Here is a 16,148-nt window from a genome sequence, read left to right on the forward strand (position 1 = left end):
TGGGCATGAATGTAGATATGCAGCTAAATTAAATATAGTCACTTCCACTTTTCACATATGTTTATTTATATTGGTTTAATTTTTATTGTCTTTAGTACTGAGGAGCTTATTAAGGAGATAATCAAACACAAGTTTAAAAAAATCTTGACCCTTTGTTCAAAAAAAAGATAATCAAATATTTAAAATAATAAAACTAAAATAATTACTTGCTAGTTTATTTTCCTTGATAGGTACGTCTCTCGATTTCCGGATTCTTAAATTTTACTTTGTAATATGCAACATGTGCGCAAAAAAATCTTATAAATTGTTCAAGGGGGAAGTCCTCTCAGCCAGTTTCCCAGTTAATATATAAATAATAGTTTATAAATAATAATTATTGTAAATAATAGATTAAGTCATAATTTGTATATAAATTAAGTCATACCTGTGAGATGGGACAGTTGCAAACCATTTCGCCGGCTCACCAAGTTTCTTTTTGTTTTCGCAATTACGAATAATACAATTTCGAACAATTTTTCAGTGACTGACAAATACATACTAACATTACTCAGCCGCTTATAAAAGAGTAAGTGGGAGGAGCTGTTTGTACGCACCGAGAGTGAAGAGCCAGAAATCATCCGCGGTGAATTTACTGCTATATTATCTGTGTACAGTGGACTTGGGTAAGGATGAGCCAAGGGGCAAATAGACGCATCGATTTCACAATTACAACCGGTTCTCAAAGCTCTTTCAGTTTGACTTTTAAGTTATGTAAAAGCATTTTGGTGTGTCTGTGTCTTTGTCATTCTGATATCTGGATTTGCTATTACTAAATCTCAACGTGGTGGAAATGTTCTAACCTTGAATGGACATGAGTACATTTTCCATAGAAACTATAAGAATGGCTCCATCTTATGGGGATGTCGCAAGTATGTTACATATAAATGTTCAGCTACTATAACAAAAAAAATGAACAAATTGTGACGCAACCACGTGACCACTTTCACTCTGGTGATCCTTTAAACATAAAAAGGAATCAGGTTCTAGCTGAAATCAAAGGTGCAGCCGCAGCAACAAGGGTTTCTACTAGAAATGTCCTAGGTGTACACTTGAGAAATTTAAATGAAGATGTAATGTCCAGACTACCAAAAAAAGGCTCAATTGAATCAACTATTCACAGGGAGAGGCGGAACAAAACATTTGAGCAAAGAGAGCCAAATTCGTGCCCTTTTTTGATTCCCCAAGAATATAAGGATTTAGTTTTCATTGGCTCAGGAGAAAATGATGACAAAAGAATTTTGGTTCTGGGAAACAATAATATGGCGAAACTTCTTGAAAGATAGGAATTAATACTCTGTGACGGAACCTTTAAATACGTACCACGTGTATTCTTCCAACTTTACACTATACATGGAAAAATAGGAGATGCTTCCCCCCCTCCTTGTCAATATTTCCTTCTAACTAACAAGGCAGAAGAAACCTACAAAAGGATGGTTGAATATTTTAAGCAAGTAGCTCCTCTAACCAATTTGAGTAAAATATTGCTGGACTTTGAGGCAGAAGCAATAAATGCATTTAAGCAAGGCTTTCCAAACGCTCAAATATCTGGATGCTTTTTTCATTTTAGCCAGAGCATACAAAGAAAAGTTTGTGCCATAGGTTTAAAAAATGAATATGAAACTAATGTCCACTTTAACATGCTTGTGAAAAGTTTGTGTGCTATGGCATTCGTTCCAACTGATGACATAGTAAACATATTTGAGTTATTATGTGGGCAGTTTCCGGATCGTGATGACTGCACAGAGCTACTGTTTTATTTTGACGAAACACACATATGGGGAGTCCAGATCCATGGCCGTAGGACAAGACCTAGATTCCCACCTCAGCTTTGGAATCATACAAACGATGCACTAGTTTGCGAACCAAAAACAACCAATGCTACAGAAAGCTTTCATCATGCTTTAAACGCTATGTTCTCTTGCTATCACCCAGGTGTTCGGAAATTATTTGAAGGAATAAAAAGTGACATCGGCATTCAAAGATTATTGGCCATTCAAGCACAAAATGGTATAGAAGGTATTAGAGGCTACACACGCTCCTCCTCCATCACAATCGATGGAGAGCTTCCCTTTTAACCCCCCCCCCCCCCCAAGAAATTCTTATTTCCCTTAAATATTTCCTTATGACATCTCTCAACTTCATTAGCTGATAACCTGGTTTTCATTTGAGGTACTTGTCCATTATTCAGAAAACCCCCAAGTTGATACAATTTACAGATAATCGGGTTGAAACAAGTGAGACGCTTGGGGGATTGATAGGATATATATAGTTTGGGCAACATTTTTTCATACTAGGGGGGTGGGGTTAAATATAACGGCGGTGCATGCAAAATGTAACCTAACCTAACCAAAATACCAACTCTATATATTAAATATTTAATTAAAACAAAACTACAACGTATTTTTGGTAAATTTTTCGTTGTTCATATTATTGACTTTCAAATAAAGTAAACATACCACTCGATGCCTTTTTTATGCTCTTTCCGAATGTAATAATCATTTTTGTCGGAAATGAATTTTACCCCCCACCCTTGTATATACCAATTCAGGGTATATATTTGCACATTAGGGGGGTGGGGGAAAAGTTTAAACTTACCTCTCATTTATATCTTAAATAAACTTTAACCCCACCCACCTGACACGCGAACATATACCCTGAATTGGTATATATGGGGTGGGAGTAAAATTAATTTCCAATAAAAATTATTATTATATTTGGAAAGAGCATAAAAAAAGGCATCGAGTAGTATGTTTACTTTATTCGTAAATCAATAATATGAATAACGAAAAATTTACTGTAGTTTTCCCTTTGAGCCTAAGTTAATTGTCTTCGAATACAGACCGGTCATTGTCTGATCTTGCAGATCCGAATTCTTGGTGTTTTCTGAATAATGGACAAGAACCTCGTTTGGTTCTAGATGGTTGGCAAACAAGGACAATCTTTGGCAATCCTTCAACCGCAACACGTGTCCTAGCCCTCACTTACTTTCCATCATTATAGCCCTAGAAAGTGGGATTGAAGCACATTTTTGTATAGCTCTAGAACAGCCCTACAACTTTTAACTTTATATCGAATTAGCTCCTTTAAAAGTTTCAAGAATATTTCTAGCTATTAATTAAAAAAAAAACTTTCCGAAAAATAAGTTTTTCAAAGAAAAGTAAAGGTCATTTTAAACTTAAGCGAGTAAGGCTTAGGTTGAATATGAAAATGAAGCTTAAAACGAAAAAAATATTTTCCTACTGAAGTATAATTGAAACTTAAAACAAACAGAAATTAAATGAACAATCAATACATACAAACATACAATAGATATTATCGTAAATTAATAAATAAATCTTAAAACGAGTGAAACTTAAATTGAATATGAAAATCAAGCTTGAAACGAACAAAAATCACTACTGCGTCATTGGTGCTTTTGTTTGAGGTATTTGTATCTGCTGAGCTTAAGTTTAAAATGGCCTTTACTTTGAAAAACCTTTCTTTGAAAAACTTATTTTTCTGAATTTTTTTTTAATTAATATTTGTTCGTTTTTGGTTGCAAAAAGTTTCAAGTTTTTAAAAATTCCTTATTTCAAAATCAAGCTTAAAAAAAAATCATATTCATCAAAGAATCAATACTAGTATCAAAGGAACAATATCAAAGTGAAAAATGGGTTTGTGTCAACCTCGGAGTTTTTATTATCTGATGTTTGAACTATTTCTGACAAATTTTTATTGGATGAATTTGGGGAAAAAGGGGCGTGGGGGGGGATAGTTGCCCTCCAATCTCTTTTGACTCTAAAAAACTGAACTAGAATTTTCAATTTCCAATCAAATGAGCCCTCTCTGAAGCGTTTACGAGCATCCCTTCAATAAGAAATATATATTCCCCCAGGGCATAACTTACACCGCCTGGCCTCTGATCCCGGGGGACTGTGTCGACCCAGGAGTTTTCGTTATATGGTCTCTGAACTATTTTTTTTAAAAAAAGGTATCTCAAAGTTCTTATCGGATGGGTTTGAGGAAAAAAGGACGTGGAGGGGGAAGGGGGATCTAGGCACCCTCCAATCTCTTTTGACTCTTTAAAAGTGAACTAGAACTTTCAATTTGCAATCAAATGAGCTCTTTGAAGTTAATACGAGCATCCCTTCCATAAGACCCATATATGCCCCCAGGGAATATCTTACAACGCATGCCCCCCGGACCGGAGGAGTTTTGTCTACACCGGAATTTTTGTTATATGATCTTTGAACTATTTTTAACAAAATAGCTATCTCAAATCTTTAATCGGATGCATTTGGGAAAAAGGGTTTGGGTGGGGAGCTGGTTATCCTCCGATATCTGTTGACGCTTAAAAAGCGAACTAGAACTTTCAATTTCCAATCAAATGAACCCTCTCTGAAGTTTATACGAGCATTCCTTCCATAAGAACCATATATGCCCTCAGGGCATAACTTATAACCCTTGTCCTGAAGACTGCGGGGCGAGTGTCCTGCTCTAACATATAATTTCCTGAAATTTTAACTACGTTGAGTAAAATGGCTATATCAAAATTTTGATTGGATGTGTATGGGGAAATGGTGGGCGTGGAAGGGGTGTTAGTTGCCTCCCAATCGCTTTCGACCATTAAAAAGGGAACTAGCCATTTACGTTTCCAATCGAATGTTCCCTTTCTAAAGTTTCTACAACAACACTCTGTATCAGAACCTTGTATGCCCCCAGGGAATAGTTTATGAGCTTTCCCCTGGGGGTTGTGGGGGGTTGTTATCCTTAAAGACATAGTTTCCATAATTCTTAACTGCGTTGAGCAACGTAGCTATCTCAAAAATTTCATTTAACATGGCTGGGGAGATGGTGGGTGCGGGAGGGGGGTTAGTTGTCCTCCAATCACTTTTGACTATTAAAAAGGGCACAAGCCCTTTGAATTTCCAATCGAATGAGTCCTTTTTGAAGTTTCTACGACAAAGCTTTCTGTAAAAACCTTATATGCCCCCAGGGCATAACTTACAACCCTTGCCCTAGGTGTATTACGCCAAGGGGCTTACGGTGTTTTACCCAATGTAAGTACGATAGTTGAGTTGCACGAGGGTTCAGTTGCACGGGGGTTCAGTTGCACGGTGGTTCAATCGCACGGTGGTTCAGTTACACGGTGGTTCAGTTGCACGGTGGTTCAGTAATACGGTAGTTCAGTTGCACGGGGGTTCAGTTACACGGGGGTTTAGTTACATGGGGGTTCAGTTAAATCGGGTTGAGTTGCACTGGGGTCTAGTTACACAAGGGTTTAGTTAAATGGGGTTCAGTTGCCCGGGGGTTCAGTTACACGAGGGTTCAGTTGCACGGGGGTTCGATTATACGGTGGTTCAGTTAAAGGGGTTCAGTTGCTTGGGGTTTATTTACACGGTGGTTCAGTTACACGCACACCATTCACTTTCTACCTAGCAAAGTAATGTAAAAACTATAAATTTACCGGACTTTAATCTAGAAAGTATTGGGCAAAGAGATGAGACAAACAAAGTCAGTAATCGATTCTCGAACAAGTGCTTAGTCGTTTTTTTTACTGAATAATTTTGTGCAAAGTACTCTGCGAATAATTAGTTACGAATATTTATATTTTCTAAATAGTCTTTATTTTAAGTTTCCATGGTGTAGCGGTTATCACGTCTGTCTAACACGCAGAAGGTCCCCAGTTCGATCCTAGGTGAAAATATTTTTTTAATTATACATATTTTCAAGGTAGCTGTATGACATTGACAAACTTTTGTGGTTTCTTTGCTACTTCACCTTCGGTATTAGGAAACAAACATTCAAGAATGAAACGAACATGTATCTAGGCATGGGATGGGGCAAGCTTCCTAGAAACGCTAGGATTTTGTTTTGCACAATTTCTTATACTTACCTGTTTTTGTGTCCATCTGTTTATTGCCGTATTCTCGAAAATGAATCACCTTTCACCCGGAAAAAGTCCCTTTTACATAAGTCAAACACTTACTCAGAAAAATAGACCTCCCTTTGCCTGGATGTCACTCATCCCAAACATTCGTCCATTGAATTTGTTGCCTGGTCTGCAAGATTTAAGGGAAATAAGAACTTCCTGGGAGGCTGTAAAGAGGGAGGCTTTGATTAGATTAGAATGGAGGAAGAGCTGCGTAGCTGTGCCAGTCTCAGGTGGCTTAGTGCTGCGGTGTGGTAGTAGTAGTATTAGTCTGCAAGTGAAATGCCACCCACAGGGGCAGTTTGAACCCTTTATTCTCGTGACTTCTATTAACCTTGAGATTAGTGGTATCAGCTATTGTCTTTATGTCTTTATGAAAGGGTGGTCATAGAAGCTTAGGAGGTCTCATTCGATTGGGAATTGAAAGTTCTAGTTCCCTTTTTAAGAGTTGAATGTGATTGGATTAAAGTAAGATGGATTTTTACAAAAAAACTGCTTTTTTTGTACAGCAGAGCGATTATTGATAATGGTAAAAGATATGGAACATTTCTTGCATCACTTGAACAATGAACAAAATTGACAAATCTTTAATTTTTTGCACAGGCATGCAAGAGTAAGTAAGTAATGGGGTTAACGACGCTTCTTGACTACTAAGATCCCTACGTAAAAAGAAAAAAAGAAAAAAAAAGATCCCTACGTCGGGCCTGAAGTGTTTTTGTACAACCAGGTTCGATCTCTAGGTCCCGTATTACAAAGCTGAGGTCAAACCACTGCGCCACCACAGGACGCAGACGTACAAGATGATAAAGGACGCGTGGATTTTGAAAAGATGAAAAAATGTAACTAACGGAAAATCCAAAATGGTGAAATTCCAATCAGAATGACTAAAACGAAAAAAGAGCTTATGGCAAACAATTATCTTGGCCGGTTTCGAAAAGCTTAGCCAGTAGAGCTTCCGCTTAATTGGGAACGGAAGCCTTAAAATGAAACATGTAAAGCAACTACTAACTCATTATCATGTGAATGTTTCAACACAAGGGACACAGGACGGCACATAAAGCTTACGGAACATTGGCGAACGGGAATTAAAAAAACCATCGGTTAAGCTAGCTTAGTGAGGCAAGTTGTTCGAAAAGCATGTGTGCTACTTTTTGATTACGTTACTTTTAAGATTTTTATGATCTAAATCAAACAGTTCGTGGTAACGAACTGTAAGTAAGGAGCGACCCGGCTCAATGGTAACCGAAACTCTAGAAAACGGGTTTTTGATACCAATAGATATATCAAAAGAATCAGATTTCAATGCTGATTTCAAATATATAACTTTCATCAAGTTTAGTGCCACCTATCAAAAGTGACGCGCCTGCGAAAACTTGGCTGATTTCGAAAAAAGGGGGAAAGACCAAGTTAAACAATATAGAGCTATAATGAAAATTACACCATGATGTTAAGCGTTTCAAAGAACCCTACTGTAAAGGTTTCAAGTTCCTATCTACGAATATGTGTAATTTTCAATTTTTTGCCAGAAGAAAGATCACGGATGGCTGTTTGTTTGTTTGTTTTTTTTTTTTTTTTTCCCCAGGGGTGATCGTATCGACCCAGTGGTCCTAGAATATTTCGTGAGGGCTCATTCTAACAGAAATTAAAAGTTTTAGTGCCCTTTTGAAGTGACCAAAAAAATTGGAGTGCAACTAGGCCCCCTCCCACGGTAATTTTTTCCCCAAAGTCACCCGATCAAAATTTTGAGATAGCCATTTTCTTCAGCAGGGTCAAAAATATGATAAAAATGTCTTTTAGGATGACTTGATCCCCCAAAGTCTCCAGGGGGAGGGCTGAAAATTATGAACTTTACTCAATTTTAACATATAGTATTGGTTAGTGAGATGTATACAGACTTTTTCAGAGGAGATTTTTTCTTGTAGGTGGGGGAAGGAGAGGGTCTGGGGCTATATGGAAGGATCTTTCCATTAAGGAAGTTTTCATGGGGGAAGGGAAATCGCCATGAAGGGGGCACTAGACTTGCCAGCATTATTTATCTGTTATTTGGACGTAATCAACCATATTCCGGAAGTATTTTTTTTGGAGGGGGGGGGGGCAATAGTAGGGTATTTATATGGCGCCAAATTCCAGGTAGTAGTGGGCGGGTTATGACGTGAACTTAATCTTAATGTGACGACGGATTTAACCGCCGTATTAATTAAAAGATAAGCAGTTAAATAAAAAAAAAAAAGTTTTTTCAACTGAAATGTAAGAAGGAATATTAGAACTTAAAACGAACAGAAATTATAACGTATGTGAGGGGGTTCTCCCCCAAGTCAATACCTCGCTCTTTACGCTACAGTTTTTTTTTAGTGCTTTCAAAAGAGCTATCTATTCTAATTGAACGGCCTTTGTGATTCAGGGGTTTGTGAATCAAAATTTTTTTTAACTTTTAACGTAAAGAGCGTGGTATTGACTAAGGGGAGAACCCCGTCATATAAGTAATAACATATACGTAATAAAAAAAAACAATAAAAAAACAAGCGATACGGCTCAATAGTAATCGAAACTTTTAAAAACGAAATTTTGATGTCAATAAATGTATCAAAAGAATGTGTTTATAATGCTGATCCTAAATATATAAATTTTATTAAGTTTAGTATTACTCATCAAAGGCTACGAGCCTGAGAAAATTTACTCGATTTTTTAAAGAGGGGGAAACATCCCCTACAAGTGAAAGAATTTTAATGAAAATCACACCGTCAGATTCAGCGTATCAGAAAACCCTATTACATAGGTTTCAAGCTCATATCTGCAAAAATCTGCAACGTTGTATTTTTTGCCAGAAGAAAAATATACGAATATAGAAGTTAGTTACGTAAGTTAATTTGTAAAGACATCATTTAGCAAAAGAAAAGTAAAATTTTTATGCAAATAAAAGCTGCATTAACTAAAAAACGATCAGAAATTAAATAAAAAAAACAAGTTTTTTCAACTGAGAGTAAAGTAAAGAGCAACATTAAAACTTAAAACAAACAGAAATTATTCCATATATCAAAGAGGCTGTCCACTCCTCACCGCCGCGCTCTTTACGCTAAAGTTTGACTTTCTCACAACTTTATTTTTTAAAACAATGAAAAACTTCAGCGTACAGAGCGAAGCGTTGAGGAGGGGACAGCCCCTTTCATATACGGAATAATTTCTGTTCGTTTTAAGTTTTAATGTCGCTCCTTACTTTCAGTTTAAAAAACTTGTTTTTTTTTATTTAATCGTAAGATCAGATTGAGAACAAGAGACAATCCAAAAATATTAGTATGATAAGGAAGAAAAGAAAATTTTGTTCTTTAGAAACCAAGCCAACTTTCACTTGTTTGGTGAAAATTGGTTCTTGTTCGTTTATTTTCATCTTGGCTAAACAGTTGATTGTCCTATTCATTTAATATTCTCTGGACCGGATTAAAACTTATGCACTATTGCAGAAAAAGAATTAAAATTTACAGTATATTTAAAGACTTCAAAAGCTTTGATTTTAAATACGCATAGTTTGATTTAGATACTCTAAATTCCTAGATTATTTATCTTCCAAAGTTCTAGTGCTTATGAGTTTTGAAAATATGTAACTCTGATTCCAAATAGCACGCTTAACATTGAAAATTCTCGAATTCCGAGCCAAATTTACTGGTATCTTTAAATAGGTGACGACAAATTGTCCAGAATGTGCCTTTCAGAAATCGGCAATGTACACCCCTGCACATATGAACAAAAATTTTGAGAGGTGTATAATTTGAATTGTCAAATAACGAGATATTTTAAAAAACAATTGCGGCATGTTCTTTTTTTCAGTAAGTTATTTAAGGCTAGTTAGGTATATTTTAGCTTCAAAAAGCTTTCCTTAGCTTCAAGGAAACAACATAATTAAAACTAGGTTCTAATGGGAGGCGAATTTCACTACGGTAACTGGTTTTCACCATGCCCAATGAGAAAAGTGTCCTTATCTGTGCAAATGTTCGGTTCGATTGTATTTCTGGATCAGGGCAGAAATATTTATTTCTATATCATAAAAACAGTAGGCTGTTGTTGTTCTGTTTTAATATAAGTAAACAAAGTAGTTTTTTTTTTATTTTTATAGAAATTAGTATATGATGGAAAACCAGATTTCGCTGAAAAAACAGAAAACGCTTTCGATCAGACATGCCAGCTGGAATTCACTTGGTCAAGTGACTTCGCTTGGTCATTTTGGTTGGCAAAATCTATCGTTCTGTCAGAACTTCGTTTAACAGGGTTTCAAACATGGCTACTGAAACGTTGAAAATTCTGTTTAACATCCACCACTGAAAAAAAAGGAGTAAATAATGGATATCTAAAAGTTTGTTGCTCAATGATCCAAGTTTTTATTCCAGATTAAAAAGTACAGTTTCAGAAACTAATTGCATTCCATTTTACCATATGTAACTACTAAAACTCTACCATTTAAGTCATTTATTATTTCTGTTTGGTATTTCACTATTTTTTTGCACTTCAATTTTATTAAATGGAATGTTATCTTGTGTGGTGCAGGACATTACTTTGATTTATGTTTTGTTTAATATTCGAGTTTACGTCACAACATGGCCTCCCCATAGTTATTCTGTGGATATTGAGTTGATCACCTTATGCTAGACCTTAGTTCTTTTTGTGCCGCTAAAGGCACCAAGGCTATCCAAAAAGAGTTCTCTGTCATAAGATGCATTTACACCATTTTCATTGACTCAGGATACCGCGTTATTAGGGGCTGCCGCGAGATAGGGCGTATTGTCTGATTGTTAGTGTGGTCTCTCCGAGTCCTGTTCGATATCCTGTGAGGACAATTGTTCAGTAAAGCAGGAATCCTTTTTCCTTTCTTCGTTAGGTTCCAGTACTCAGCTATTAAGAAGGGCTGAGTTTATTGCGGAACTATTCAGAAGGATTGCGTTGATTAATGACTGTGTTTTCCTTAGTAATGGATATTCATACAAGGGTCCGCGCTCCTTCTAGTAAATATTGACTATGGCGCAATAAAGGGGGTGGTTCTGTACTCTTTTGAAATCTGCTTGTCCTATTAATTTTGTCTTGCTTTTGGCTCATGATGATTACTTTTTCATTTTCTTATATCCCTTCTAAATGAGTTATGTTTATTTTTCAGGTATGTTGATTTGTCTGTAAGCTCCTCAAGCGAAAGAGGGCATGCATTACGTTTGGTACGTCGAATTTTATATCTTCTTCCGAACAAATTCCCTTTAAGTATTGCTGCAGCTTTGGCAACATTGGCAGCAGAAGGAAATTGTTTCCTTGAGGGAAAAAATCCAAAGAAGGATCAATTATGGCGTGTCTCCCTGGCCGTCTTACAAGAGTTGGCTGTTTTGTCACCAGATGTTTTTGTCAATGCTGGTGGTGTTCGAGCTGCTGTAATGGCAATTAGTGAGTTAAACGAAGCAAGAGCTATAGAAGCTGTATTGCTGTCAGTTCTGAACTTATATGATGTACCTTATTTACGAGATCGAATGCATTTTAAAGTGGAACAGCTGTGTGCTCCATTTACTGAGTTCTTTTTCTCACCCCTTGTGATTCATCCAGATAAAGAGAAACAGTAAGTTTTTGCGTTATTATCTAAATAGAGCCTTTTGCAAATAAGCTACTTCTTTACTTTCTTGAATAAATCCTCAAGGTAGAGTTGGATCTTCAAAACAATAGATGAGGTAGAAATGGGATTTAGAAACTGGATGGGAAATTCTTATTATAGCTTGTATTTTGGCTATCTTCCTGATGAGTTTTTGCTTCGGGGCGGAAAAGTTTTTGTTTTTGTTTGGATTTTGCATGCCCATTTATGAATTATGAAAAAAAACAGTGGCAGTGAAGGGAAAACACAATGTTTTGCTGAGGACGAAGGCCTTGTTTCTTTTTAAGATAAAGTTCAATAATACAAATTCTCTATAATTTATTGATTGTTTATAAGTTAAACCAGTTGGAGTTCTTATGGAAGCTGTCGGGCAAGTGAGAAAATACTTTACAATGGGGCTGAGTGTTGTAAAATAAGCTGACCCTCAAGCCATCAGGCTCTCCAAAAAAGACAGCATTTCCTGGAAGGAGCTGGAAAACAATAATCCAACACATTTCTGAAAAAAATTCTATCAAATAGTTCATGGTATTGAATTGTAGCCTGAATGTAGAGCGACTTGTTTCAAAAATAGCCAAGATCCTAAAACACAGAAGTTTCAAAATAACATATACATCACAAATATTTTCACTTTGTTCTAATTCCGAATGTGTAGAGTTTTTTAGTCTAATGGCACCCATCAAAAGTTATTAGTGTAAATAAGATAACATAATTGCATGGAGTGAGCAAATTGCTTGATTTGCAAATTTGCATTGTCATCAAAAGCTAATAGCGTATGAAAACTTGTATAACTTTTGAAAGAGGGGTGTGATCAAAATGAAATTAGTAGGATGGAATCCATCATGTATAGGAAACTTAAAGGTTTTGTATCCAAAAATAGAGAATTTATTATTTTTCCATGGAAGGATGGTCATATCTGCGTGATTTTTTTTTCTCAGGGGTGGTCGTATCGAACCAGTAGTCGTTAATTAGAGAAAGAGAGCTTTTTCTACTGAACACTTAAAAATATAGTGTAACAAAAAAGATTACATTTCTGGTGTTTTGTCTGTTTTCAAGCAAACACTTTTTATTGACAACTTAGTCGTGGTGTTAACTACTGCCACTAGAAATTCACCTTGTGTGGCTTTTTGAAATAATTTGCTCAATAATGCAATAATCTTTTAATTTGATATTTTCCGTTTTCAAATAATCTGTATATATATATATATATATATATATATATATATATATATATATATATATATATATATATATATATATATATATATATATATATATATATATATATATATATATATATATATATATATATATATATATATATATATATATATATATATATATATATATATATATATATATATATATATATATATATATATATATATATATATATATATATATATATATATATATATATATATATATATATATATATATATATATATATATATATATATATATATATATATATATATATATATATATATATATATATATATAATTAATTAAACACCATCAGTGCCATCTTACAATTTTTCACACAAACATACTAATAGACAAATACTGATAAATTAGGTTAAGTTAGGTTAGGTTAGATAGATGGTAGTTGGGTCTTTATTTATAAACGATTTTCAAGACTTATAGAATAGACACAAATATTTAAAAATGTGACAGAAAACTGGAAACACAAGGAAAATAGTGAAGATAAAGGTTCCCCCCTGCAAAATATCTTAACTAGGATTACTATGCATATTATGAAGTAAGAATTGTTTTCTTAAAATGTTTCCTTATGTACTGCTTTAACCATAGGCTTATACCGCACGTATTGCTAATCAGACATTGGTTATTGATTCCTGGAATTCCTATGTTAGAATTGAGTTTAAGGAAAAATGACGTACTTAACAGAGAACAAGTAGATTGTATTAAGTCTCTAAAAAGGGAAGATATGTTTCAGATTTTACATGCTTTATTGTAACTTTGTTTAGTTCTTTATTAATTTATTGATCAATTAGGCGTTTTGGATTGATTCATCATTCAGTATTATTTTTTGTCTTCCATTTTCTATCCAAAGTAAGAGTAAGGTACTTCTAGCAAGGTAGGAGAACATTCAACTAAATATTTTGGCTTATTAGAGATAAATCTGGAAGATTTGAAAGTATTTAACTGTGAACATTTTTATGAACGTTTGTTGTTAACCATTCCATTGAGAGTTAAAGAAAAAGTACTTCTTACTATTTCAGTCCTTTAAATGTGTGTCCTGATTTTGCCTCATTTTGGCTTTATTTTATCACTTTTTTGGTTAATTCTTCTTCCTGTGCTTTTTAAAGGGCCGTTCCTGAGTGGAGGGACCGAAAAAAAACGACAAGTCTACAGGCCATTTTGACCCTAATCCGCTCTTGGCCTGGTCTTTTGGCTTTTGGTTCACCTGGCCTCTTTGAAAAAGGAGGCCATTTCTCTTCTCTGGTGCAGGCCCTGAAGATACCCAATCTGGATACAAGAGTAAGTTTGACTGAGATTATGGGTATTTTTTTTTATTATCGTGTTGTTGAAAGAATTTTGTGAAAGATATACAAAGTTCCTTGCACAAAGGGACATCAGCAAGAGCTTATTACCTACTTTGCTAGCATAGACTATGGCGGATGGACCCGCAAGCTTAATTTGCCGAAAAAGGTTTTTTTCTGATGTAATAATTTTAATTATACCAAAGAGTAAATCTGTTTGAAAATTTACACTCTCGGATAATTCAGTTAGCTTAAAACGAGCACCTTTCTTTCACTAAGCCCACGGTGCCAAGGTCCTGTGGTGTGTGGCAGTGACTTTGACAAAAGGTTCAAAGCTGCAGAGCAACACAGGTGACTATTGGCTTAGCATCGAACCTCCTAAAGGCGCAACAAATTTCCTAGCCTACTAGATCTTAATTGAGATCCAATAAGGCCTTCTTTAGGATGTAGATAACAAGAATGTAGCGCTTTTCTTACAATGGTCCGTACGAGCACACATTCCCAAAATCAAAACTAAGCTTTCAACAAGTTTTATCGAATCGATTCTGGGAGCCCTCCAACAAATTAAGCAAATGAAAATAGATATTTATTCCCCACAAAGGCCAGAACGGGCCCTGATCCCCAAAAAGCATAACAAGAACATTAGTTCTTACTTCCCACCAACATCATTTGAGCTACAACAATCTGTTGTGTTGGTGTTATGATAACATGAATTTAGGACCCTTCTCCTCTGACAAAGGTCAAAATAGGTTCAGATCCCGAAAAGCTATAGCAAGGAGACTTACTCTTGCTTCTGACCAGTTTTTTTTTTTTTTACCTGTGGTCCAATAAGCCCTTCCTTAAGGTATTCTAATTGCAAGAATAGAGAGATTTTCCTTCACAAAGATAGCATCAGGCTTTCTGATCCCCGAAATATAGAGCCAGCACACCAACCCAACTTCCCATATTGTTTGATTGAAATTCAATTATCTTATATTTCTCGTTGACATGAATTTAGGGGCTCCTCTTCCCTCCCCCTCGTAGATATCCATCGTGCCTGGGATCCTAAAGTGTCCAGTAAGGACACTTAATTATACTTCCGACGAGGTTTGATTCGCATTCGATAGCTTCTTTTGCCACCTGTTCTAATAAAATGAATATAGATCCTCCCTATTCTGAGTCCAAATAACTAGAAATAGGCTACATACTCTTACTTAGCATCTAGTTTGATTGAGATGTGATAGTTTCTTACGTTAGATGTCTTCATGACGAAAATTTAGTAACAATCTCCCTCTTTCCACCCCCCACAGTGGCCGAATCGGGTTTAGGCCTCCAAAAGGCATAGCTTAAATACTGCATCCTATTTCCCAGCAGCTCCTGTGGAATTTCTTCCAATAAATGTTCTGATGACAAGAATTTAAAGATCCCCTTTAAAATAACTTAAATATTTTATAACATGAGTAAAACTTTAAAATAAAAGATGTTATTATAGATAAATTAATGAAGCCTAAAGAGAATTGAAATTAAAATGAGTAATCAGCTCAAACTTAAAATGAGCAAAAATTACCACAACTAAGAGTAGGACTGCCACCCCCTTAAAACCTCTAACAGCTTGAGTGTCATTTGTGTTTTGTTTTTAAACATTTAAACAGTTGCTTTTAAACGTTTTTACATTTACATTTTAAACAGTTTGTTTTGTCGTTTCTTTTAAACTCCTCAACAGCAAGATAGAAAATCAAAATGCTAAGCAAGGTTAACAAACAAGAGTTACCAGAAATAACAGTGAGGCTACTGCCCCCGGAAATTAGCTGAACTAATAGATTGTCATTTGTTCTTTACTGAAAATGATATATATTCCGAACAGTGTTTTTTTTTTTTTTTTTAGAATATCAACGAAAAAGGAAGAGAATCATAACTTACCAAGGATACAGGAAAGAAAAAACAATTTTTTTTAGAACGAATAAATTTGTCACTTTCAATGTAGTTTTACTATTTTCTTTATTTTGTACACTTTATTTTGTCAAAAATTTGTCCTTTTGATTCTGTTTTAGTAAGAGGCGTAGAAAACGGATACTGAAATAAAAAATTCTAAGCAAACACTGTT

The 16,148-nt window shown here is 35.1% G+C and overlaps 1 protein-coding gene across 2 annotated transcripts in view; it reads left to right on the forward strand.

The window, feature by feature from the left end:
• Positions 1-16,148, forward strand: part of rictor (rapamycin-insensitive companion of Tor) — a 211,888-nt gene that overhangs the window by 34,654 nt on the left and 161,086 nt on the right. For both annotated transcript variants that reach the window (XM_089100085.1, XM_089100086.1), the window contains exons 5-6: positions 11,091-11,534; positions 13,892-14,063. In XM_089100085.1, coding sequence (XP_088956211.1) covers positions 11,091-11,534; positions 13,892-14,063 — 616 coding nt within the window. The remainder of the gene's footprint in view (positions 1-11,090; positions 11,535-13,891; positions 14,064-16,148) is intronic.

Source organism: Artemia sp. Qi Xiang Cuo, chromosome 14 (genome assembly GCF_049724085.1).
Source record: "Artemia sp. Qi Xiang Cuo chromosome 14, ASM4972408v1, whole genome shotgun sequence".
Lineage (NCBI taxonomy): Eukaryota > Metazoa > Arthropoda > Branchiopoda > Anostraca > Artemiidae > Artemia > Artemia sp. Qi Xiang Cuo.